Genomic DNA, 26484 nt, shown 5'->3' with positions numbered 1-26484 from the left:
CGAGTACGAGCAGCGAGGGTGTTACTAGGCGTGGTTTTGCTGCCCCAGCAACACGTTGTGGCAGGCGGCAGCGTGTCACGCAGCTAAGGGGACAATGACGACAGTGGTCCCTCTACATCAGGTGTTCATGGTTGGCCTAAGATACGCAGATCAGCCTCATCTCCTACCATAACCACACGCAGCTCCAGGACCAGACGACCGAGTTGTGCTCGTGGTGGTGTTGGCGCCAAAACCAACCCCCGGGTATACTTGTGTTGGCGGCTTGTGCTTCATTTATTCCACAAATACCAACTTTTGATGGTACCGATGTTGGTGTGACACCATTATTCCCGTATACAGGTGAGGATATGGCTGAAATAGACTATTTCCTGGCGTATTTTAATAATGAATTCATGACCCATCTTGTGACTGAGACGAATAGATACGCTCACAAGCGCATAGATGCCGGCATTTTACCTGCCTCTCGCCTGGCACGATGGAAGGACGCCACAATTGACGAAATGTTTTTGTTTCTCGCATTGAGCATGATGATGAAACTTCCCGAGAAACACGTCATCCAGGATTATTGGAGCAAAGACAGCCTTGTTCCATCTCCCGTTTTCAACAGGTACATGTCACGTGATAGGTTCCTGTTGCTTCTCAGGTGCCTGCACTTTGAAAATAATGCAAATGAGGACAGACACGACAAACTTTAGAAGGTACGGAAAGTTTTCAGTGACATGAGAGGTAAGTTCCGTGACTATTTTATACCAGGACTGAATGTGGTGATTGACGAATCGCTATTACTGTTCAAGGGGCGACTGGCGTTCAAGCAGTACATCCCATCAAAGCACCGCCGATTTGGGCTAAAGTTTTTCGTGCTGTGCGACTGTGAAACTGGTATCATCATAGACATGATACTGTACTCGGGTACGGACGTCGACATACCAGCGCAAGATGAACACGGGTTCTCTGGCAGTGTCGTCAAAACCCTCATGGAACCGTTGCTGACCGTGTGACAATATGCTGTCAGTGCGGTAGAGGGACAGACGCGAGGTGAATATGCTGACAACTATTCACACCGGTGCCATCTTGGACAGTGGCAAAGTCCACTTTCAAATGCGCTAACCCATACATAAACCCGATTGTGTCATAGACTATAACGTAAACATGCGCCTAGTAGATAAATGTGACAAGTGCTTCCGCAAGTCTGGGAAGTGGACGAAAAAGTTCTTTTTCCACTTCATTGATGTTGCAGTGCTCAACTGTTTCAATACGTATCTAGTAAAGTCAGGCAGGAGGCCGCCAATACAGACATTCAGTGTTGCTACAGTGTCACAACTGCTCGTAAAGTATAGCAAGAGGGGCTCTGTTGCACCGCGCGGGGTGCCACCACAATGCCACATGCAGTTTCAGACAGACAGAGTTGTAACGAGATGTTTGGTGTCCACGTGCTCGAGTATATACGTGGCACAGCATCACGGGGAAAAGAGTAAACGTGCCTCTATTGTATGCAAGAACACTACTCCTAGAGAACAAAAGCGAAGATGCATCAACACCTGGTGTGTTGAGTGCAAAGTTGCACTATGGCCACGTTGGCTGTTTCGCAGCACATCACACACTCGCGGAGGTCTGAGTGTGTTAATGCTGTATATAGTGTGTGATACTATACAGTGTGTGATACTATGCAGTGTGTGATACTATGCAGTGTGTGATACTATGCAGTGTGTGATACTATGCAGTGTGTGATACTATACAGTGTGTGATACTATACAGTGTGTGATACTATACAGTGTGTAAATATTTTGTAAATATACATAAATGAGCATGATACATTGGAAATATGTGCAAGATATGTGAACACATTTGTGATGCACGTAACAGTGTCTTTAGACAGTATGGATGTTCTACTGCCATAATATAGTGTACGTGTTCTTTATACATTGGATTGGTAAGAAAAAACAAAACAAATGTATTTGAAATTGTGCACAAAAAATAAAACAATAATTTGTGGCAACTCGTGCATCTTGAACCTGGCGCGACTGCCCCGGGACAGACCCCATGGCGGCCAAAGTAAGTACAATTTTGAGTTTATTTTTACATTTCTGTAATCAGGGAAAGGTTTGAACACATTACAAAACAATTTCCAGAGATGTTATTTCCTGCACATGGAGGGGGAAGAGGGTGCAGTATTTGGAGGGCGAGCAGCACAGAGGTTAAAGTCAAAAGTACACTTCATTATTCCTAGGATTTGGTAAGCTTTTTTTTTTTTTACACTATCGCTCTTGTGCAACTTACAGTGAATCTTAGATTCTGACTCCAAGGTCCTTTTCTTTTTCAATCTGCTGCAAGGTAATACTGTTAATTCGGTAGTTGTGACGTGGATTGTCATGCCCTACATGCAAGATCTAACAGTTATCATGTATAATCTTGTATACAAGGTCTTGTATTATATTCTTACATGTACATCAACATAAAAAGGGCTTACCAAGAATTTGTTTATACCGGTTTGTACAGCCACAGGAGCCTTCCCTTTTCATAGCTCTTCACTACTAGTTTTTCCCTGGACCATGACCAGCCTGTCAGTTTACTAACAGGTCACGAATTACTTGTGGGTGAACAGCAGCAAATAGTTAAGAATATTCATCCAATTGTCTCTACCTGTACAGGGCGTGAACTTGGCTAACATTCTGGGCTCGGGATGGTGGCCAAGCATGCCTCCCACCACTGTGCCATTCCAACCATTTCTTGCATACTTCATTCCGACATTTTATGATTGGTTCAATAATTTTGGTCTATAAATTAAAAACTACAAGATTAAACTTTTATTTACATAAATATAAATAAAAATACAGTGCTTTCTATTAATTAAAATCTTACAAAATTTAATTAATTTTCGAAAGCCATACAAAAAATAATTCCAACTATTTTAAACAGATAAAATTTGCACAATAATTATTATAAAAAAGTATGATTTATAACTGAATGCAAGAGAAAAAAAAACAAAAAAAATGACTGATGTGCAATAAAGTAGAGTTGCCGCCAACCTCCAACACGTCATTACAAATGATAAATAATATATATATATATATATATATATATATATATATATATATATATATATATATATATATATATATATATATATATATATATATATATATATAATCACAACATAACTAGGAGGGAAACGTTTGATTGATCACAATTTTCGTACTTCAGTCGCCATTTTACTTTATAAAGTATTCATATGTATCTTTCACCTCATCCTCCTGTTCTAAAAGTACTTTATTTTTTTTAACTGTCAACCATCATACATACATTGGCTTGATGGACAGTTAAATAGAATTTGGTACTATTAATTATTATACTTATATTAATTATTATAGAGTATTATAGAGTTATAGACTATTAATAATATAGAGTTCAGAAAAAAAGTTAAAAACCAAGCTTAAATGTTCTTAGGCCTAGTGTGTGTGTATATAATATATATATAATATATATACACAGTATACATATTATTAGACCTCAGATAGCATGTATTAGGCCTAGGATGGTTAAGTTTTATTAGGAAACATTAATAAAAACCTTTTCCGGTGTCCAAATTCAATAGTACTAAATTCTACTTTCTAGTTGTCCATTTCTTCATTACATGTCCTATGGTTCACATCGTCACTATAAATTCTATCTGAACAAGAGGATGAGCTGTTTATTCTATAAACATTCATATGTATACTCGATAAACATGTTCATGTGTAATTTGTAATTAATGTGTTATCAGAGTTCTGGGTGTCCACCAGCACCCACACTAGGCACAACCTATCAGCATAAATGACAATAAATCCAATAATTTTAGGTATACTCTTGTGTACAATATGCCTTAGGTGATCACTAACATTAATATTTTCCCCTTGTCTGCATTAATGGTTCAGGTAAGATACAAGAGTGTACATCCTGCTGTGTAGTACTCGCCACGTACACCCTTGTACAGCCTCCGGGTAATGGCGCCGACATCACACTGAAATCAAAAAGCACTTTTTATTTGCCTGAAAAGAACAAATAAAAAATTCCCTTCTTTTGGTATTTATCTTGATAAATATCAGCAGAGGGGAATGTTGTCAATGAGCAAACGTTGTCGGTGAGGGGGGGTGAGTGTTGTGGGTGAGGGAGTGCGTGTTGTGGGTGAGGGAGTGCGTGTGTTGTGAAAAACTTTCAACTTTGCCTTGCTGGTTTTCCCGCTGGGCAGGGTCTGGTATCGGAGGCTGTTCTGGTGTCTTCGGGGCAGCCCCTTTCACCGCTCTCACGATTGCTGGGTTCGACCTCTGGGGTCCTTGTGTCAGTTGCTACATCTCCAGCTTCCTCTTCGGGTTTTTCGAGTCAGGCACTGTGGTGGATTGGGTTCCCTTGGGGCTCAGTGACTCGGCTCCATTCGGACTGCTCTCCTGTGGTTCATTGTCTCAACCAGGGAAGGGTCTCTGTGGTCTGTGGCTCTTTGGAGCTGGTCGCTTCTGGTAACTCTTCGACCGAGTTCTTGGGGTTTAGCTCTCCATGCCGTTCACATTCAGGGGGTGTCCAACGTCCTGGGGGACGGCCTGTCTCACTTCATTCCTCTTTCCACGGAGTAGATAGTCAATGCCGACTGGCTTTGTCAGACGTTCAGGCGCCTGGAGGTGGACCTCTTCATGTCGGCTTGGTCCAGGTGCCTTCCTATATATGTGGCACCATTTCCCAACTGCAAGTTGTTTGCTGTGGACGCTTTCTGGCAGGACTGGTCGAAGTGGGGGGTTCCGGTACCTTTATCCCCTGGTCCAGCTGTTGTTTTAGGTGGGCATGGCATGGCTCGAACCCTATCGAAGGAGAGTAGATCTACTGGCCCCATGGTGGTCAGCCCAACCTTGGTTTCGGACGCTGCTTGTACGGTGTCAGAACCCAGGTGTTTTTCCACGGCTTTGCCTCTTTCAGCAGGTCGGGTCAGTAAGGTACCTCACTGGTTTGACTTACTCTTCCACCTTCACATTGGTTTTTATTACATGGGTGTATCACCGTTTGTATGGTGATCAGGTGGCTTCGTTGATGGTATCCCACTTGCGGTCTTTCTCTCAGCGTCAGTATGAAGTCTCCTGTTGGTCTTTCAGCCATTTCCTTTCCTTTCATAGGATTTTGTCAGTTTCTGTTCTGGTCCTTTCTTGGCTCTTTCAGGACCGGAGTCTTATGCTGAATACTTCGCCGCCTGGCTCCTAACATTCTCAGATGAGGAATGGGTAAATTGAATAACAAGTGGGCAACACGTCCAGAAAGACTCGTGAACGTATGTGTCACCAACACATCAGGCAGCATGACGGAGGCAGGATAGATGATCGTCACCACAAGGCAAAGGCAACGAACACCCCTCGGCATTGCACAAGGCGAGACAGGGCTCAGAAGACACGTCCACAGTACCTCCGAGCCCTAGAGGGATTTCCAGGGGCCCATAGGGTACATAAGCCCTACAGGAAGCCCAGGCACTGGGGACAGCTAAGCCGGTAAGCCCTGTCTGCTGCAGATAAACTGGAAACCGGAGTTGCAGGGAAACCTCGGGGCATCAGTGAAGGACTACCAAACACAACCTAGGCTAACCTAATGGGAAGACCTCCTCTGCCAAGGAAGCGAAAATACGCTAAAAACAAATAAACAAAAAGAACCCTGAAGCAGCACACACAGACTAACTGGTTCCCAGAGAAAAACCTTGGCTGCCGCTGAATGCAAGCTGTGCCGGCTGCAGTGCACTCCACCCAGCACAAACACACTCCCTACCCAGGGCAAGACAAGAAACCCAAGATCTCCGTCGAATCCCAAGGGCGAGAACATCATCAAGCAATGAAGGCCTCAAACGGGAGTGAAAACCAAACGACTCAGGGAAGGTAACTCTGAATCCTAAGGGAACTACTTACCGGGCACCTAGGGAAGAGAACCCTAGGTGCATGCAGCCCAGTAGACTTGTAGGAACACCTGGCCACCACACAACACACCCGGCAAAGCCACAAACGCAAGCCAGACAAAAACTTGAGGCCAGAGAGGAATTCTGACACCTGGTACATCAGTCAACGAAATGAGGTCGTGCGGCCTGCTCGCCTGAGCAGGGAAGCAAGTCAGGGAAGATGAGGTGCTAACGAGTAGGCGTGCTGGTTGGATGACGTGTTGCTTGTTTCACTCTTTTTCTATTGGGGAAATTTCTGGGCCTGTGTTCAGTTGTAGGCTGCCATTTTAACCAGTTAGAGGTTTGTAATGGTTCAACTACCTTTCTGGGTGCCTTCTCCAGTCGATGGCAGATATGATGAACTCTACATATAGAGAGCTCATATGGCCATTGCTCCCTGCGCCTTTCTGAAGGAGCCAGGTTCTGGCTCGTGGCCCCCCGGTAGGCACTTGGACTCCAAGGACTGATGGCACCAAACTAATATGGCACATGCCAGTTTGATAGCTTCAGGGAGCCGACAAGACTCCCCTCAGAAAGAAGGGTTCAATAAAGATTGACTGTTTAGAAAATGATAAACTTAGTAAACTTAGTAAAATTTCTAAAATTACACTAGAATAAATGAGGTAGATTACTTTGAGGTACACCCAGCAAGGGAGTATGGGGAGGCTAGGAATCCTAGGTAACAATGAAACCTAGGTTACCTAACCTGCACTAGGTGACAAGGGGGTTAATTAAGATGAAGCACTGAGAGGGTTAGTCTGGTCAGATAAGCCACATTGGGAGAGGAATTTATTGAGGTTATCCTCATTTGGTATCACAAAACTTTTTCCTGTACGAGTTTTCCTCACATTATGCCATCTTTAACATAGCACTCATGGATCACTTCTTGGTTTTGTTAGATTTGCTGTCGACAGTAGAGGAATTCCTGCCTTTTCCTGGTCAGGGACTCGTTGATGTAAACCCCCTTGTTAGAGGATACTGCTGCCTGGACAAGATCGGATTTTAGGGAAGTAAATCATTGGTTTACTTGCCTAAATTTACAAATGTAAAATCTTACCCCAATGTATAAAATAAAACTAACTAAAGTAGTGAAGACATTTTTGCCTTGTACAAATTTGCTTGGCTATTGTTCTAAGTTTCAAAATGCCATAAACTTGGTTCTTTTGTTTCTATTCTAAAAATCAGTCAATTATTTGTGCTCTAAAATAATTAATATTTAACTTGTTAGATTTGATAGTTGAAAGCCTATCACTAACTCACACAGAGATGTGATACCACTTGGTAAAAATAGGTTTTAGATATGTGACTAAATACGATGTTTTACCTTTGACTTGAACCTCGCTCGGTACGCCATTGTTGATCTGGGGTTTATGGCGAGAAGGTTCAACTGATCCATTGAAGGATGCCTTTAGTCCTACACCATTTACTTCATTCTGCAAGTGAAATGTTATCAGAATGCTGTATCTTGCAAGTATTATTATATTTTATTTCTACAAAGTTATAGAAGATATGATTACAAGTGATATCATAGTAATTTTGTTTTGTTTTACTAGGATAGGCTACCCAGTGTTGCAGATGTGTGTCTCCTATCTCTCCCTCCATCCATCTTTCTTTCCATCCAGATATCCATCTATTTATCGTCTACTCATTTATCCATTTATTTAGTTGTCTATACCTGAATTTACCCGAGAGTCACTAATACGCTAGTGGCCTAGATGAGGACAGGGAGCCTGCAGCTTGTCACAGGCCTCCCCTCCCCTGCACATTTCTCCTGATGATTTTTTTCAAACTACATCTATCTTTATGTACATCATACAACATTTTTGTACACACATCTATCCATCCATCCATCCATGTCCATCCATCTATTCATCTATCTATCCATCTACCTATCCATTAATCTATATTCATCCATCTATCCGTATGAATGTCTATCCATCCATCTTTCTGTTTATACATTTGTGCATCCATCTATCCACCTACCTATCCATCCGTTGTCAATCTATCTATCCAACCATTTATCCATCCATCTACTTCCTCCTCACTCCCCCTCTCCTCATCCTCCACCCTCCCGCATCTCACCTCGTCCCCCCCCCCAGCCCTTCCCTATGTTCTCTCTCCTCCCCCCGCCCCTCCCGCCCCTCTCCACTGGCTTGGCTCCTCTTCCCTTTCATAAAATAATTAAGGAGTATTGAAACTATTACGTGTTTAGGAAAATAATTTTTTCTGATGAAGTCTTCGGTCATGTAAACCAATACTTCACACTTCAGAATTGAATACCAGAGAATAGGATGGGGTGGGGGGGGGGGGAGTGAATAATTCTTAAATTATTTAACTTAGGCTGGTCAGGGTAGGCCTATGTCCATTCTGTACCTTAGATCATTTTCCTTACAAATTTGAGTAAGTCCAGCCCCAAGCATCTGACCATCTAATTTTGGACATACATTCTCTTATAGATAAAGCCACTAATCCCGTGCAGCAATATGGACATACCTAAAGCGTGACATACAGATTCTGTACTTTTGTGTAATGGAAAACCATAAGTTTACACTGAGGAAACCGAATGCTTACACTGGGGAAGCCATTCGTTTACACCGGGGAACACTAAGGTTCACTTACACCGGAGGAAACCCATCGTTCATATACACTGGGGAAAACCATCATTCGCTTATGCCGGGGAACGCCATCGTTTGTTTACACTGAGTAAATCATTGTTTGTTTACACCGTGGGGAAACCATCGGACGTTTACACTAAGGGAAACGATCGTTTGTTTACACAGGGGGAGTAACCATTGTTCGTTTACTTCGGAGATGGGGGGGGGACCATTGATTGTTTACATCAGGGGAAACCATTGTTCGTTTACACTGGGGAAAATGATCGTTCGTTTACATAGCCGGGCTTGAATACAAAGATTCCGCGAAGCTTTTGGGGTTATTCCTTGACACTCGTTTGTCTTGGTCTCCCCATATCTCTTACCTCCGTGTTGAGTGCTCTAAGGCCCTTACCCTGCTTCAGGTCTTGTCCCATACTTCTTGGGGGGCAGATAGGCGCACTCTCCTTGCTTTACATTCCTCTCTTGTCCTGTCTAAGCTCGATTATGGTTGCCCTGCTTACTCGTCTGCTTCTCCTTCTACTCTTCGCCGTCTTGATGCTTTGCACCATACTGAGTTGCGCCTCAGTTCTGGTGCCTTTCGTTCGACTCCCGTCCTTAGCTTGTATGTTGACACTGGCTTCCTGTCTCTCCAGGACCGCCGTGATCGCTACTGTCTTCGCTATCTTGCGCGGTCCTTACAACATCCTTCCTCTCGCCTCTGTCGTGCTTTAACTTTTACCCCTCCTGCGGTTCCTGTTCCTCTTCACCACCTCCCTCTTTCTGTCCGGTTATCTCGCCTCCAGGATTCTCTTTCCGTTCGTATTTCTAATGTTTCTCCTCGTGTTGTTCCTTCTTTGCCCCCGTGGAGAGTCCCTCTTCCGCGGTTTTGTACTTCCTTGACCCGTATCACTAAAGCTTTTACCCCTCCTACGGTTCTAAAACGCCTTTTTCTTGAGCACTTTTCTTCACACTCCCACTCCGTTTCCGTCTTTACCGATGGGTCTAAGTCTGCGGACGGTGTGGGCTACTCTGTTATTTTTCCTGACCGCACTTATATGTGTCGCCTCCCTTCGGAGACTAGCATCTTCACAGCGGAGCTTTATGCTATTCTCCATGCTCTCCATCTCCTGCTTTCTCATTGTCAATCCTCCTTTGTGATTGTAGTTGACTCTCGTAGTGCTCTCATCGCTCTCAGGTCCTTTAATCCTGTCCATCCGGTGGTCGTCGAGATTCAGCATTGGCTGTTTCTTATCTCTAGTAAATTTATGTCCGTGGAGTTTTGCTGGGTTTCCAGCCATGTTGGTGTTTCTTTAAATGAGCGTGCGGATGCTGCTGCTAGAGAGGCTATCTGCTCTTGTCCTGTTTCCCGTAAAGGTATTCCTTTTTCCAACTTTTATCCGGTTATTCATTCCTCCATCCTTGCCCGTTGGCAGAGTTGTTGGTAACAAACTGTGTACTCTTAAGCATTGTGTGTCCCCGTGGCCTTCCTCCTGCAACCATAACCGGCGGTGGGAAACGGCTCTGGCACGGTTGCGTCTTGGTCATACGCGCTTAACGCATAGTCACTTAATGGAGCGCTGCCCAGCTCCTTGTTGTCCAAATTGCTTTGTCCCTCTTACCGTCGTGCATATCCTTGTTGAATGTCCTGACTTCCAGGACGAGCGTGTCTTGCTTTCCGATCGTCCCTCGATCGAATTCTTGGTGAATCGGATACTTTTGATATCGTTCGCCTATGCGTTTCTGTTCTCGTATTGGCATTCTTGGTGATATTTAGCGCCCTCTGATTATTCCGCACATTTGATGGTGCTACATAACCTTCCCGGTGTGGTGCCTTGTTTTGATAATTACTTAATTACTTTCACACTAGAGTTGCTATACCAACGATGATACTTTTCAAGACGCTATTGCTCTCTAGAGTGGAATACTGTTGCACAATGACAGCCCCTTTCAAAGTTGGAAAAATTGCTGACCTGGAGAGCGTGCAGAGATCCTTTACTGCTAGAATCCACTCAGTAAAACATCTGAACTTTTGGGACCGACTAAAATGCCTAAATCTCTATTCTCTAGAGTGCAGGCGGGAGAGATACACAATAAGTTTACACATGGAAAATATTAGAGGGGCTGGTCCCAAATCTGCCCACAGAAATAACACCATGAGACCAGAAGGCATGGCAGGATGTGCAGAATACCCCTGTTGAAAAGCAAAGGTGCAATAGGTACTCAGAGAGAGAACTCTATCAACATCAGAGGCCCGAGACTGTTCAACACGCTTCCACTACACGTAAGGGGCATAACTGGCGGACCCTCACAGTGTTCAAGAGAGAACTTGATAAACATCTCCAAAGTGATGTTATTATGTATAATAACATGTAACAGTTTCAGTGCTCCATAATACGGGTGCTTACAACTAATCATCAGTGCTAATCTGAAAAAGGGCAACTTGGAAAATGGGAAACCATGGAGAGAATATTTTTAAATGAGGACGACGCCAGTACTTCAAGACGGACCACGGGGACGTTGAGCCCCAAAATCATCGCAAGGTAACCACAAGGTTGAGGGGAATCCATCGCTCGTTTACACTGGGGGAGAACCATTGCTCATTTACATCAAGGGAACATTATTGCTCGTTTACACCAGGAGAAACCATCGTTTGTTTATACATGGGGTTGAACCATCGCTCGTTTATACCGGAGGGGAACCATTTTCACTGGGAGAAAACCACTGCTTGCTTACACTGGGGAAAACCATTGCTCGTTTACACCAGAAGGGACACTATTGCTCATTTACTAGGGGGGGGGGAACCATTGCTCGTTTACACCAGAAGGGACACTATTGCTCATTTACTAGGGGGGGAACCATTGCTCGTTTACACTGGGGGAAACCATCGTTTGTTTACAACAGGGGAGGAAGACCATTGTTTACACCGGGGGGGGGGGGAACCATCGTTCATGTACACCTGGGGGGGGAAACCATTGCTTGTTTACACCGGGAAAAACCATTGTTTGTTTACACCTGGGGGGGTGGAAGACACCATTGCTTATTTACACTGGGGGGGTAAACCATCGCTTGTTTACACCTACCTCAGCTGCCTCCATTTCCGTCATGATTTTGTCCAACTTCTCAAGAAGCTCTTTGGCATTATCAAGATTAAAGACAAGAGGAGGTTTAAACTTGAGAACATTTCTGTGTGGACCATCACAGCTCAGCAACACATGCTCCTCCTTCAACCTGCAAGAAACTATGCATTACAATTTTATAAGGAAGATAATTTTCACACAAGCATTAAAAATATATATATACCACAATATAATAACACCATTTGAAGCAAAGTTATTTTACCAATCTTCTTTGTGAACCTAAATTGCCTCCATTGTCAAAAGTTAAATTGATATCCTCTGGCGGGCAGGATCATTATGATATCAAGGAAGAAAAGATTATAATGGCCGCTAGGAATTCCAATAGTAAGGCTCCTAGAAGATGCGGATAGGTTCTGAGACCGTATAGAGAGATACCGAAATACGGAAGGACATTAGTGACAACGATTACAAGGTGTTACGCAAGTGAAGTCTTAATTCTCTAGCCTACAAAAGTTCTATGGCAAGATGACAACAATGAAAGAATTCAAACAACACATCTTTCTGGACTGCAAGAAAGCTTTCAGTTGTAGAATGTTCTAAGACAACGACGGCTAACCAGCGCTAATATGAAAAATGGCAACTTGGAGATTGGGGAACCATGGAGGGAATATTTTTAAATGAGGACGACGCAAGTACTTGAAAACAAAATTGTAAACCCCTTGTGCAGATGATGTAGCAATAACGAGGGAGGGGGGGGGGGGGTATAGGGAGCTGGGTTCGTATCCTGGCCGGGGAGGATTTACTGGGCGCAATTCCTTAACTGTAGCCTCTGTTTAACGCAACAGTAAAATGTGTACTTGGATGAAAAAACGATTCTTCGCGGCAGGGGATCGTATTCCAGGGACCATAGGATTAAGGACTTGCCCGAAACGCTACGCGTACTAGTGGCTGTACAAGAATGTAATAACTCTTGTATATATCTCAAAAAAAAAAAAAAAAAAAAAAAAAAAAAAAAAAAAAAAAAAAAAAATAACGTAGCTGAAGAGTTGACTCTCAACTCTCACGCAGCTGAAGAGTTGACTCTCAACTCTCACGCAGCTGAAGAGTTGACTCTCAACTCTCACGCAGCTGATAATGAAGAAACACGACGTTTCGGTCCGTCTTGGAGCATTATCAAGTCGCGTAATAGAATGAGAGTGGAAGACAAACATAATAATGGAAGAGGGGGAAATGAATGGAAGAGAAAGTAAGAACAAGATGAGAGATAAGAACACGATGAAAGATAAGAACACGATGAAAGATAAGAACAAGATGAAAGGAAGAAGCAAGAGAAAAAGGTAAGAATAATAGAAAACAAGAATTAAAAGAATATTGTAAAGGAGAGGTTAGAAACAAGGACCTTGTCATACACACAGTTGCAAGTCTAGTCCCAGAGGCACACACTAACAAGTTATCAACGGCATACAGATGGCTCATGAACATTAAGGAGCAACAAGGCCACGGACAGAGACATGTACGCTACTATGCTCGACCAGCATTAGAATACGTAGCACAAATGCAGCCCGTCCACAGGGTAGAGTGATTAGTGATTAGAGTGAGTGAGATGCCAAATCCTGGCTCACACCACCTGGATAGTTATCTACATATTTATGATGGTCTGAAAGCTTATTATTGTTCCAGTAATAGTCTACTTCTAAATTGGCAAGTGAACCTTTGTCCTAAACAAAGCTATTAAGAAGTTATAAACTTACTGCATTATAAATCAGTGGTTCAATTATAAATCAGTTATAAATGTTCTGAAGTCTAGGTTTTCTTTAAAATTAAAATATTGGGGATGATGAAATAGTTTTGGAATTTCATATTTCACACTTTTGAAAATAATAGTTTTAACGTTACCTAACTAAACCAAGGAAGTAAGTAATTATTCAAAGAAGGCACCAAGTCATGAAGGCAAAGTAGCACCATCAACTGTGCGGGATAATCAGAGGGCGCTAAATATCACTGAGGATGCAATACAAGAACAGAAATGCATTAGGCAAACAATATCAAAGGTATCCGATTCATCAAGAATTTTAACGAGGGACAAGTGAATGCAAGTCACAATTCATGAGGGATAAGTGATTTGGGAAGCAAGACACACGTTTGTCCTGGAAGTCAGGACATTCAGCATGAATATGCACGACCATAAGAGGGACAATGCAGTTTGGACTATAAGGAGCAGGGTGGCGGTCCATTAAGAGTCCGTGAGTTAAACGGGTATGGCCAATACGTAACCTAGCCAGAGCCATTTCCCACCACCAGTGACAGTGGTAGGAGGAAGGCCACTGAGACACACACGACTCTTAAGAGTATGCAGTTTGTTACGAATAACAGAAGACCAACAACTCTGCCAGCAGAGGCATGAATAACTGGGTAAAAGTCAGAATAAGGAATAAATATCTTTACTGGAGATGGGACAAGTGCAGATAGCTTCCCAAGCGGCAGCATCCGCACGCTCATTTAAAGAGACGCCAACATGGCTGGGAACCCAACAAAACTCAACTGACTTAAATTTACTGGAGATAAAAAAATAGCCAATGTTGAATCTCGATGACCATCGGATGGACCGAATTAAAGGACCCTAAAGCCATGAGGGCACTACGAGTTAACTACCACCACAAAGGAGGACTGACACCGGGAAAGCAGGATATGAAGAGCATAGAGAATAGCATAGAGTTCTGCTGTGAAGATGCTAGCCTCCGGAGGAAGGCGACACATATAAGTGTGGCCAGGAAAAACAACAGAGTAGCCAAAACCCTCAGCAGACTTAGATCCATCGGTGAAGATGGGAACGGAGCGGGAGTGAGAAGAAAAGTGCTCAAGGAAGAGGCGTTTCAGAACTGTAGGAGAGGTAAAAAATTTAGTGATGAGGATCAGAGAAATTTGGAAAGGGGGCCCCTCCACGGGGGCAAGGATGGAACAATATGAGGAGAAACATTGGTAATACAAACCGAAAGAGAATCTTGTAAGCGAGACAAATGGACAGAAATAGGAAGGTGGCGAAGAGGAACAGGAACTACAGGAGCTCAAAGCAAGATAGAGGCAAGAGTGAGGATGCTGTAAGGATCGCGCAAGATAGCGAAGACTGTAGCGATCACGGCGATCCTGGAGAGAGAGGAAGCCAGCGTCAGCGTACAAGCTGAGGGCGGGAGTTGAACGAAAAGCACCAGAGCTGAGGCGCAACCCAGCACGGTGCACAGGATCAAAGCGGCGAAGAGTAGAAGGAGAAGCAGAAGAGTAGGCAGGGCAACCATAATCGAGTAGACAGGACGAGAGTAATGCAAACAGAGGAGTGTGCGCCTATCCGCTCCCCAAGAAGTATAGGACAAAACCTTAAGTAGGTTAAGGGCCATACAGCATTCAACACGGAGGTAAGAGATTTGTGGCGACAAAGGCGAACGAGTGTCAAAGACTAACCCCAAAAGCATCGCGGAATCTTTATACTCAAGGGGATGACCATAAAGTGACAAAGAGGGATGAAGAAAGACCCACTTTCGAATAAAAGTCATGGCACAAGTCTTAGTAGTAGAGAACTTGAAGCCATGATTGGTGGCCCAAGATGACACGGCATCAATCACAAGTTGAAGCCGCCGTTGAAGGAAAGGTGAATCATCACCCCGACAGCAAAGAGTAAGATCGTCAACATAAAGAGCGAAGAAAATGCCAGAAGGAAGGGAGGAAAGAAGACCATTGACAGCAACCAGAAAAAGAGTAGTGCTCAGAACACTACCTTGGGGTACACCTTCATACTGCCGAAAAGAGGCAGAGAGAGTGGCACCAAGCCTGACTCGAAAGGTACGATGAGAGAGAAAGCTTTGAAGGAAGAGAAGGAGATGACCACGAAGGCCAAAAGAACGAAGTTGGGACAGAATATGGTATCTCCAAGTCGTGTCATAAGCCTTTTCTAGGTCAAAAAGGACAGCAACAACGGAGGTCTTCGCAGCAAAAGCAGTACGAATATAGACCTCCAAGTTCACCAGGACATGTCGTGCTGCGGCACTTGCGGAAACCAAATTGAGAAGGAGAGAGGTGGTGATGGTTCCAAGAACCACATCAGATGAACATTTACCATATGCTCAAAGAGCTTGCAGACACAACTCATGTGAGCAATAGGGCAGAAGTCCTTGGGGGACGTACTGAGAGACCCTGGTTTCCGAATAGAGAGTACAACGGCATCGAGCCAGTCCTCAGGGACAGACGACGACTCCTAGACCTGGTTATACAAACTCAGTAAATACTGTAACGTGCACGGAGGGAGATGGCGAAGCATCTCATAATGAGCGTCATCCGAGCCCACTGCTGTAGATCAGCAGAGGGCCAGGGCAGACTGAGGTTGAGAAAGAGAGAAAGGATCGTTATAGGGAAAGCAGAGATGAGTGTGGAAATCTAATGGATAAGATTCAAGAACAGGCTAACGAAGAAGGAAGGATTGAGGAAGATGAGAACTAGAGCTAACAGTAGAAAAGTGGGAACCCAGTTCGGTCGCAGCCCTCACTGGGTCTGCCACAAGAGTACCACGGAGGTGGAGAACTGGCGAGACATCTGAAAGGAACTTGCCTGCAATCTTGCGGATCTTCTTCCAGATCTGCGGCAGAGGAGTATCGGACGTAATGGTGGAAACATAAGATTTCCAACTCTCACGTTTAGCTGTACAGATGGTCCTACGGGCCACCGCACTTGCCTTCCGAAACAAAATAATCGAATCAGCCGTCTGCCGGTGGCAGTGTTTCTTCCAGACTGCACGCTTACAGCAGACAGCCCAAGCACAGTCCGCATTCCACCAGGGAATGCACTTCCGTGTGCCCCGGGAGGAAGAGCGAGGAATAGAGCGGAGGGCAGCGTCAAAGACAGTGTCATAAAAAAGGAGGAGGGCACGAGGAAGAGGCAGAGAGGTGAGGTCAGAGAGAGTAGCATGGAGGGTGAATAGGCTCCAGTCAGCCTTGACAGACTGCCACCTAGGGAAGGAGAGGGGAGGGTGGAAAGAGAAAAAGGAAACAAAGATGGGGAAATAATCGCTGTTATGGAGGTCATCAAGAACCCGCCACGTGAAATCTAAGTAAAGGGACGACGAGCACAGAAAAAGATCCAGACAGGAAAGGGTGCGAGTCCGAGAGTCCACATGAGTGGGCTCACCAGAATTCAGAAGAGATAGAGAAGAAGCGAGGACAAACGGTTCGAGAAGGCGGCCTCGGGTATTTGTCAGAACTTCATCCCAGAGGGAATGTCGACAGATGAAATCACCCAAAAGGAGCACCGGCTCTGGCAAGGAATCCAGGAGGTGCTTAAGATCAGGAAGGGAAAGTGGGACATTTGGGGGGAGAGAAATGGAACAGACTGTATACCATTTACCAACAAAAACACGGGCAGCAGAACAATGGATAGGCGACGGAAGAAGTAGGGGGACGAAGGGAATATCAGAACGAATTAAGAGAGCAGTAGAGTTATTATTAGAGTTAGTTGGGGAGAGAGGGAGAAAGAAAGAAATAACCACGAAAGTGACCAGGACGAGCACCAAGCATTGGTTCCTGGAGACAAACACAAAGCAGTGAAAACTATGTAATTAGAAGTTGGAGTTCATGGAAGTTGGCATAAAATTCACGAATATTCCACTGAAGAATAGACATTACCAAAGAGAAAGGACAGTAACAGAGAACAATAAAGAAATAAAGGTATAGAAGAACACAGTTTATTAAAGAAACTCAGGATCAGGATCGGGAACAGGGTCAGCAAAATCAGGGTTAGGTGGCATGTGTAAACTTAGTAAAGATGGAGGGAAGGGAGCGGGAGGACAGACCAGAGGCGGACTGACGGGGTCCAGAGGAGGAGACAACTGAGAGGGGCAGAAATCAGGGAGTGCACCTCACCAAGGGCAGCAACCGAGAGGGAATCTGGGGTGAAAGAAACCTCCATATCTGGGACATGGGGCCTGACCACTGAAATGGGAGGGGACGTAATGATAGTCAGAGAGAGGGGAGGGGAGGGTTGGGAAGAAAGAGTGGGGGAGATGGGAAAGAAGACATAGGAGACATGGTGGACTGGGTAGGAAGGGGGGAAACTCCAGATGGAGAACCAGGAGGGAGACTTTTCGGGACAGGACACAAAGGAATAGGGGAGGAGGTGGAGGGTGTGTTCGGGTCTAAGCCCTGGAAACGGTTGTGAGACTGAGGAAGGTGGGGAGGGACGAGGAGAGGTCGAACGCAACACGTGAGCATAGGATACACCCACTAAAGGGGTGAGACGACCAACTTGGCGTCTTGCTTCAGGAAAAGTCAGACGATCACGATGTTTCAAGATGAGGACGGCATCCTCAAGTTTGTAGTGCATACACGAGCGTGAGAAGGTAGGGTGGTGCTCACCGCAATTGAGGCAGCGAGCCTGGGGAGAAGTGCACTCGGACTTAGAATGATCATCGTCCCTACACATGGGGGAAGATGATCCATGTGATACACAGAACTTGTGCACTTGAGGACACCGTGCCCAAACTTCCAACAATTATTGCAAAGTGTTGGAGAGGGAATGTACTCCTGAATGGAGCATCTGGCACCAGCAAGAATAATAGAGGGCGGAAGGGCCCTACTATCAAAGGTGATTTTTACAACTCAAAGGGGCTGACGGCGACGACCACGAGGGGGGTCGAGTAAACGTGTCCACCTGGAGGACAGAATGGCCTTGGGCTTCAAGAATATGTTTAATATCCTCATGGCAGTCTTTGAGGTCCCGAACACCAGTTGCAACATGGTGTGGGAGGATAACAGTGCCAACACTGGCATTTAACTGAGCGTTTTTGGAGACCCGAACAGGGGTCTCCCCAATGCAGGACAAAGCGGCTAAGCGAGTAGCTGCATCCTGAGGAGGAGCAGCAACAACACGCATACCGTAATTGGTGGGGTTAAAACTAACAGAGGCATCTACTGAATCAACAAGGTGTTTATGGAGGGAGAAATCGTCAGGAGGTGTAAAATCCAGATAGTGGAGATCAAAGTATTTAGCCAATATAGCGGGACCAAACAAGGCGTTGTAAGTATTAGTATTGGAAGAGATCGTGCGAGTGCAGCCATGGCGGGAACGGCGTTGAGAACCCCCAGAGTGAGAGGGGGTAAAAGGCGCAATAGTCACAATGAGAGACGGAGCCGTGCCAGGGGACGAGGTGGTCACCACTGGGGGCTGGGAACTCGACCCTACCGATGAGGAGGGAAGGGAGCTGAGGGGAGTAGTCAGGAGGGTCAAAGGAGGAGCAAGATCGGACCCTAATGCAGCGGGGGTTACAGGGCCTGGTCTTCCAATACAGTCCGACTCGGGGGCTTGGTCGCCCACCCCACGAGCCTGAGAAGGTACAAGGGAAACATTTTCTGCCATTAAAACAAGGTAAGACTTTCATTCACGAATGTGCCCCCACACCCACCATGGAGCCACAATTAGAGGCAGGACATCCAACAAGAAGCTATCGTCAATAATGCCGGGCCCCCCCCAGGGGTGCGTCGTGAGTATATGCCCCATAAATGTCAACTTAAGAACCGTCAGTCCGTCGAGATCGGGTTCAGTGACGAAAGACGGATTGACAATAAAAGGGTCCCCTCGTTTGAGACGTTGGGTACTACAGTTCTATGGGCGCAATAGTATGCCTCCTCAAACACCCGGGTGTGAAAATAAAAGAAGGCCCAAAGAAGAATCAAAACAGGCAAAAGGTCGGCGGGGAATGACAATGAGAAAGAAGAAGAGGGGGAGAAAAACGAAACAGAAGGAAAAGGAATTGGTGTCCAGCAAAATTTGTGAGGACAGCAGCAGGAGCACAAGGCTAGAAAAGGACAGGGGACCACCCCAAGGAGCATCACACTCCGGCAGCCGCCCACCAAGCCCCCTCACGGCAGCAACGAGCTGGACGGGTAGCAGTAGAATAGGTTACTCCCCAGGGATTAAAGGATTAGGGGGGAGAGGGTATAGACAAGATGGCTCCGTCTCCCTTTGTGTTTAAAACATCAGTTCAGAGGAATTCAGTTATTAAAAGTAATTGTAGTAATAATTAATCTGGCTTAAATACTTATGTTAATTTAACATCATTTGGAAATATAGAGGAAGTCCTTAAGTTGACAAAAGGGACATAGAAGTCATCTAAAATAAGGGGACTAGATCGATTTGGCTCGGTTGGCCTTCCATCGAGCCGAGCTTGTGTTATTTAAGGTAAAAATATCTATCTGTTTATTTTGAGGGCAGTTGGAGAATCCAGATTATTCTGTAGTCCATACCATTGCCTCTGTTTTAGGAAGATTTTCAGTTAGAATATATTTCAGTTTCGGGAGTTTTCCTTTAATAACTTTTCGTAAAATAAATGATTACTTGAACGAAGTCTATTGTGTAGTGAATTTCCCACACATTTATATTTTTTTGTTGAGTAAACTCCAGTGAACTTTACAAGGATCCCTCAGTCTATTTAATATATATTATCATCATCCCTTTTGTAACAGTTAATTCCATACATTTAAAGTAATCTCATCCCTCCTTTTGGATAATTGGGGATCAACTTTCGGGGATTATGCCTAATTGACGGTTTCCTGTTTCACCGTCAGTTGGGGGAATTATTGAGTGGGTTTTATGAAGTCAGGAGTTGGTGGCGTTCTCCGAGTTTGCAGTGTAGGATAGAAAGTACAGTGTCCTCGTGTTGCGATATCTAAGCGATCAAACGTTTTAGATTCAAGGTGTTGGACTGAAGGTTACATTGAGAACTTTGAGACAAATAGAACTAATAACGACCAGCATTTAACCAGTTTAAGTGCTGTTAAAGGCTGGGCCCCGATACAATATAACTATAGAGGAGGTCAGTGTATTAGTGTAAAAACTGCCATGTTAGGATGGACGAGATATGATAAATCAATAGATGTAAAGGTGAGATAGGTAATACGTGTGTGGGGCTGTCAGATGGTTGTGTTGGGGGTGTGGGGCTGTCAGATGGTTGTGTTGGGGGTGTGGGGCTGTCAGATGGTTGTGTTGGGGGTGTGGGGCTGTCAGATGGTTGTGTTGGGGGTGTGGGGCTGTCAGATGGTTGTGTTGGGGGTGTGGGGCTGTCAGATGGTTGTGTTGGGGGTGTGGGGCTGCCAGATGGTTGTGTTGGGGGTGTGGTGCTGTCAGATGGTTGTGTTGGGGGTGTGGGGCTGCCAGATGGTTGTGTTGGGGCTGCCAGATCAGAGTGTATAGGGTGAATATAAGAACAATTACGTTATATATGTCCTTGTTGTTGTTCTTGCTTTAGATTCAGGTACTGGGCACAAAAGTTGCAAGTAGCACGGGCTATGGTGATCCCGCCGTGGACTTACCTGGCACAGGAGCGGGGCTGCTGTTGTATATATCTTACCTCTCAACCTCTCACAAGTGATGGCAACTGCTCTCCACCCACAAATGATCATACTTTGTCCAGTCTGGAATGTGACGAATTGCCTATAAACTTTCTCAAAGTGATGCCAGCTGACAAAGGCTGTTACCTTACTGAAGAGTCAAGCTCTTGAGTACTCTTACTCAAGAGTCAACTGACTTTCCTGCACCTGTGTTAAACCCAGAGGAGCCCCCAGGGACTGAGCAGGAGCAGTGTTGGCTGACTCAAGACTAACACGTTCCCTGGGGGAGTGTAAGAAGAGATAAGGTTGAGATTAATGTTATCTTCCAGTTGTGAATGAGAGGATGTGTTGGCCAGTTACCTTCTGCTGATGTAGGCGGCCTGGGCGGTGGCGGGCGCCCTCGTCCTCCGGTCCAGCACCAGGTCCACGCCCAGGAACATCCCCTGACCACGGACGTCACCTGGGGGTAACACAGTGTTATCTGGGGGTAACACAGTGTTATCTGGGGGTAACACAGTGTTATCTGGGGGTAACACAGTGTTATCTGGGGGTAACACAGTGTTATCTGGGGGTAACACAATGTTATCTGGGGGTAACACAGTGTTATCTGGGGGTAACACAATGTTATCTGGGGGTAACACAGTGTTATCTGGGGTAACACAGTGTTATCTGGGGGGAACACAGTGTTATCTGGGGGGAACACAGTGTTATCTGGGGTAACACAATGTTATCTGGGGTAACACAGTGTTATCTGGGGTAACACAGTGTTATCTGGGGGTAACACAATGTTATCTGGGGGTAACACAGTGTTATCTGGGGGTAACACAATGTTATCTGGGGTAACACAGTGTTATCTGGGGGGTAACACAATGTTATCTGGGGTAACACAATGTTATCTGTGGGTAACACAATGTTATCTGTGGGTAACACAATGTTATCTGGGGGTAACACACAATACAACACCTGGGGGGTAACACACAACACAACACCTGGGGGTAACACACAACACCTGGGGGGTAACACACAACACCTGGGGGGTAACACACAATACAACACCTGGGGTGTAACACACAACACCTGGGGGGGGGGTAACACACAATACAACACCTGGGGGGTAACACACAACACCTGGGGGGGGGTAACACACAATACAACACCTGGGGTGTAACACACAACACCTGGGGGGGGGGTAACACACAATACAACACCTGGGGGGTAACACACAATACAACACCTGGGGGGGTAACACACAATACAACACCTGGGGTGTAACACACAACACCTGGGGGGGGGGGGGTAACACACAATACAACACCTGGGGTGTAACACACAACACCTGGGGGGGGGGTAACACACAATACAACACCTGGGGTGTAACACACAACACCTGGGGGGGGTAACACACAATACAACACCTGGGGGGTAACACACAACACCTGGGGGGTAACACACAATACAACACCTGGGGTGTAACACACAACACCTGGGGGGGGGTAACACACAATACAACACCTGGGGTGTAACACACAACACCTGGGGGGGTAACACACAATACAACACCTGGGGGGTAACACACAACACCTGGGGGGGTAACACACAATACAACACCTGGGGGGTAACACACAACACCTGGGAGGGGGGTAACACACAATACAACACCTGGGGTGTAACACACAACACCTGGGGGGTAACACACAACACCTGGGGGGGTAACACACAATACAACACCTGGGGGGTAACACACAACACCTGGGGGGGTAACACACAATACAACACCTGGGGTGTAACACACAACACCTGGGAGGGGGGTAACACACAATACAACACCTGGGGTGTAACACACAACACCTGGGGGGGTAACACACAATACAACACCTGGGGGGTAACACACAACACCTGGGGGGGTAACACACAATACAACACCTGGGGGGTAACACACAACACCTGGGGGGGTAACACACAATACAACACCTGGGGGGTAACACACAACACCTGGGAGGGGGGTAACACACAATACAACACCTGGGGTGTAACACACAACACCTGGGGGGGTAACACACAATACAACACCTGGGGGGTAACACACAACACCTGGGAGGGGGGTAACACACAACACCTGGGGGGTAACACACAACACCTGGGGGGGTAACACACAATACAACACCTGGGGGGTAACACACAACACCTGGGAGGGGGGTAACACACAATACAACACCTGGGGTGTAACACACAACACCTGGGGGGGTAACACACAATACAACACCTGGGGGGTAACACACAACACCTGGGAGGGGGGTAACACACAACACCTGGGGGGTAACACACAACACCTGGGGGGGTAACACACAATACAACACCTGGGGGGTAACACACAACACCTGGGAGGGGGGTAACACACAATACAACACCTGGGGGGGTAACACACAATACAACACCTGGGGGGTAACACACAATTCATCTTTCTTTAGAACATTATTATTACATAAGTTTAGGTTGAGAAAAGACCCTGGTACACAAGGGTTGGCAACAAGGTAGTTCAGTCATTTGTTACGCCCGCCAAAACTCTTTAAGCCATAACTGTAACATGCTCGTGTCCGAAGCTAGACACAAATACAACAAAATTATTAAGGATGGTAACAGAGTACATTTCATGTGGTCTCCATCTCATGTTGGGCTCCGAATGATAAGATATAGAGCTGATAAGTTAGCCAAAGAATCTGCCTTCAAAGGAGCCGTTGAGTGTAACCTTGGATTGTCAATGAGCAATCTGAGAGCAGCAGTACACCGAGAACTACAACAAAATCTATCTATCATCATACTATCGTGCAAGAGGAGCCACACATCTATGGATCATCCAATAAAATCAGCAGACTTCTAGATGTTACTACTGCTCGGCTTAGACTCGGTTACAAGTATCTCTGGGAATTCTCATTATCTGCCGATGTAGACCTGACCAAATGTAAACTGTGTCAACAAAATTATTCGCACACCCTCCGTCACTATGTGATGGAGTGCGAAAAGATACGTGAATTTAGAGACAATTCTATAACCAATGTTCCAACGATGTGTCAATATTTCATCGAAAATGATCTGCTACCAGAAATTTTAGCCAAATATCCCCAGTTTGCTAACTGTAGGTAGTAACTAAGTGATTGTAACCTATCCACCGCTGCCCACTGGATGGGGGGCGGTGTGCAGGACAAACATATCAATTGTGACACTAGCTCTCCACATATGTCAGTTGCTTAATTTAGAACCTGTACTTGAGGTTGATCTCGAACCCATTGTTGATGTGATGACTTATATTGAATTTTGTAACTAGCTCATCAAGATTGTAACTTGCTTAGCTAAATGAATTGTGGGGTTCAGTCCCTGAGCCCATTATGTGCCTCTGTAACCTTTTCCACTACCGCCCACAAGATGGATATGAGCTGCATAATATATGAACTAAACTAAAAAAAAATCACCAAAGGTTTAGATTTCAGGAACAATGGAGTAACAGCCCTAAGAGAACAGACAGACTTGGGAGTCGCTGGACAGTTCAAGGGAAGGTGGTAGAAACCTGAGAGTTAGGTTGGGTATAAATAATCGCTGCCTCCCACTCACCAACACACCTCCATTATTCCCTAAATGAATATTTAAATCCAGTATACAACGTTTCTTAACACAATACTTAACTCCCTCTGGGCATCAATTCTAGGAATCTATTGCACAATTATAAATAATAACCTTGCCTGAAACACTGAGTGTGTTAGTGACTCTGGCATAGTGTGTACTGCCTCTCTCTACACTCATCATTCTGTATGTAACTCATTTTGTATATATGCACTGTTACATACAGTACATATATACAAAATGTATGTATCTAATAATAATAATAAACATTATTATTATTAGTTTTATTATTATATTATTATAATATAAAATAAGTACGTAAGGAATACTTTACCAATAATGGCATGTTTCTCTCTCAGGGAATTAATCTCTCGTCTGACGTAGTCGCCAATACGTGTTGCATTTTCCATAAGTTTGTCGTTCTCGATGACATCAAGCACAGCGTCAGCAATTGCAGCAGAAACAGGATTACCGCCAAATGTGTTGAAATACTGCATTCCTTTGGCTCCAAAACTTTCAGCAATTTCTCTGTCAATACAGAAACAATTGCATGGATGTGGCAGATGATAGTATCAATAAAGTGTGAAGGTTGTATAAAATAATGATTTTTAGAGAAATTACAAATAGTTTAAATATAATTGCTGGTTCTATGAACCTCTGACGAATGTACAAGATGAGTGAGAGCTTTACACACACCTGTATAATGATTAAGCATAAGAATAGGTAAAATGTATAAAATAGGTATAAAATAGGGATATTATATTGTACAAGGTGTCCCAGAATTATATGTTTCTATGAAATCGGAAGAATTTGTTAAAAACTCATGTTCATTGATGTTTATCATGTTTAAAGTGTTATAAGGGTTTGATGACTTGGATAAATAATTACTTACTTAATGTGTTATAAATGTAAAAATCTCAAATTATTTCATCTTTTTTCAGAACCTTAACCCTAATAATAATAAATACAAGAACGCACCTTCGTCATATTGTCACGTATCAAAGGACTGTGATATAAGGAAATCTGAGAAAGATTTACAACGAAATTTCTCAGAATCGGTCCTACAGACAACGCGATTCGTGAACATGTGATTAAATTGGAAACAACTGAATCCGTGCCGTTCGCCTAGCCTTTCACAACGCTGAGGTTGGGTCTGAACTATCCAGGGATACAGACTAAGTTCGTGTTGGGAGTTCTAAATACAGATTTTACTTATGATTTATAAATTTGTTTTTGTATCAAATTTAGCAAAGGCATCACCTTTCCAGCTGGTTGTCGTCGCGAGGGAGCGAGGTGGGCGGCTGCCAGGGTGTGATGCTCCATGGGACGGTCCTCTGTCCATTTGAAGCCTTATGGTCCTGTTGGCGTCTTCACCAAATGTGCTAGAAGCCTTTTCCTCTTTCTTATGTTTCATTTTTCCTCCCCCTTCTTATCCTTTGTGATTGTCATTTCTCGCCGACTTTTTACAATTATTGATTATTCTTTCAGACATCTTCTGTTTTGACCCCCGGGTGTTTCGGGAGGTACTCTCTCTCTCACTTGTAAAACTGTGGTACCCGACGTTTCGAGCGAGGGGACGCTTTTATTGTCAATCCTTACCTTCGCTGCTGAACCAGATCTCGACAGGCTGACGATTCTTAAGGTGGGGTTTGCAGGGCGTATATCCACGATGCTGTGATGGAAGGCCTATAGCCCCGCTACATTAGGCCCAGACCAAGCTGCTTCCCTAACTCTCCCGACTACCCTTCTCCGCTCCCCCTCCCACCTCTGTGGCAGGGTCGAGCCCCAAGCCCCCAGTGATGACCACCTCATCACCTGGAGTGGCTTCTTTCATTGTGACAACTCCACCTTTTACCCACCTTCCCCCCATCTTATTGGAGGTGCTCGGCGCCGTCCCC

At 45.0% G+C, this 26484-nt stretch overlaps 1 protein-coding gene across 2 annotated transcripts in view; it reads right to left on the bottom strand.

Annotated features, from left to right (window-relative positions):
- Positions 1-2789: 2789 nt before the first annotated feature.
- LOC123773411 (ethanolamine-phosphate phospho-lyase) overlaps positions 2790-26484 on the bottom strand; it is a 58356-nt gene continuing 34661 nt past the window's right edge. The window contains exons 8-12 of one of the 2 annotated variants that reach the window (XM_045767162.2): positions 24921-25114; positions 21332-21431; positions 11610-11757; positions 7260-7368; positions 2790-3997 (exon numbers count right to left, since the gene is read on the bottom strand). In XM_045767162.2, the coding sequence (XP_045623118.2) occupies positions 3993-3997; positions 7260-7368; positions 11610-11757; positions 21332-21431; positions 24921-25114 (556 nt within the window). In that variant the 3' untranslated portion in view covers positions 2790-3992. The remainder of the gene's footprint in view (positions 3998-7259; positions 7369-11609; positions 11758-21331; positions 21432-24920; positions 25115-26484) is intronic. The other variant, XM_069317941.1, reaches the window with a different exon arrangement.

Source organism: Procambarus clarkii, chromosome 89 (assembly GCF_040958095.1).
Source record: "Procambarus clarkii isolate CNS0578487 chromosome 89, FALCON_Pclarkii_2.0, whole genome shotgun sequence".
Taxonomy (NCBI): Eukaryota; Metazoa; Arthropoda; class Malacostraca; order Decapoda; family Cambaridae; genus Procambarus; species Procambarus clarkii.
The sequence above is the reverse complement of the archived record's forward strand: the minus strand, read 5'-3'. Positions and strand labels throughout refer to the sequence as shown.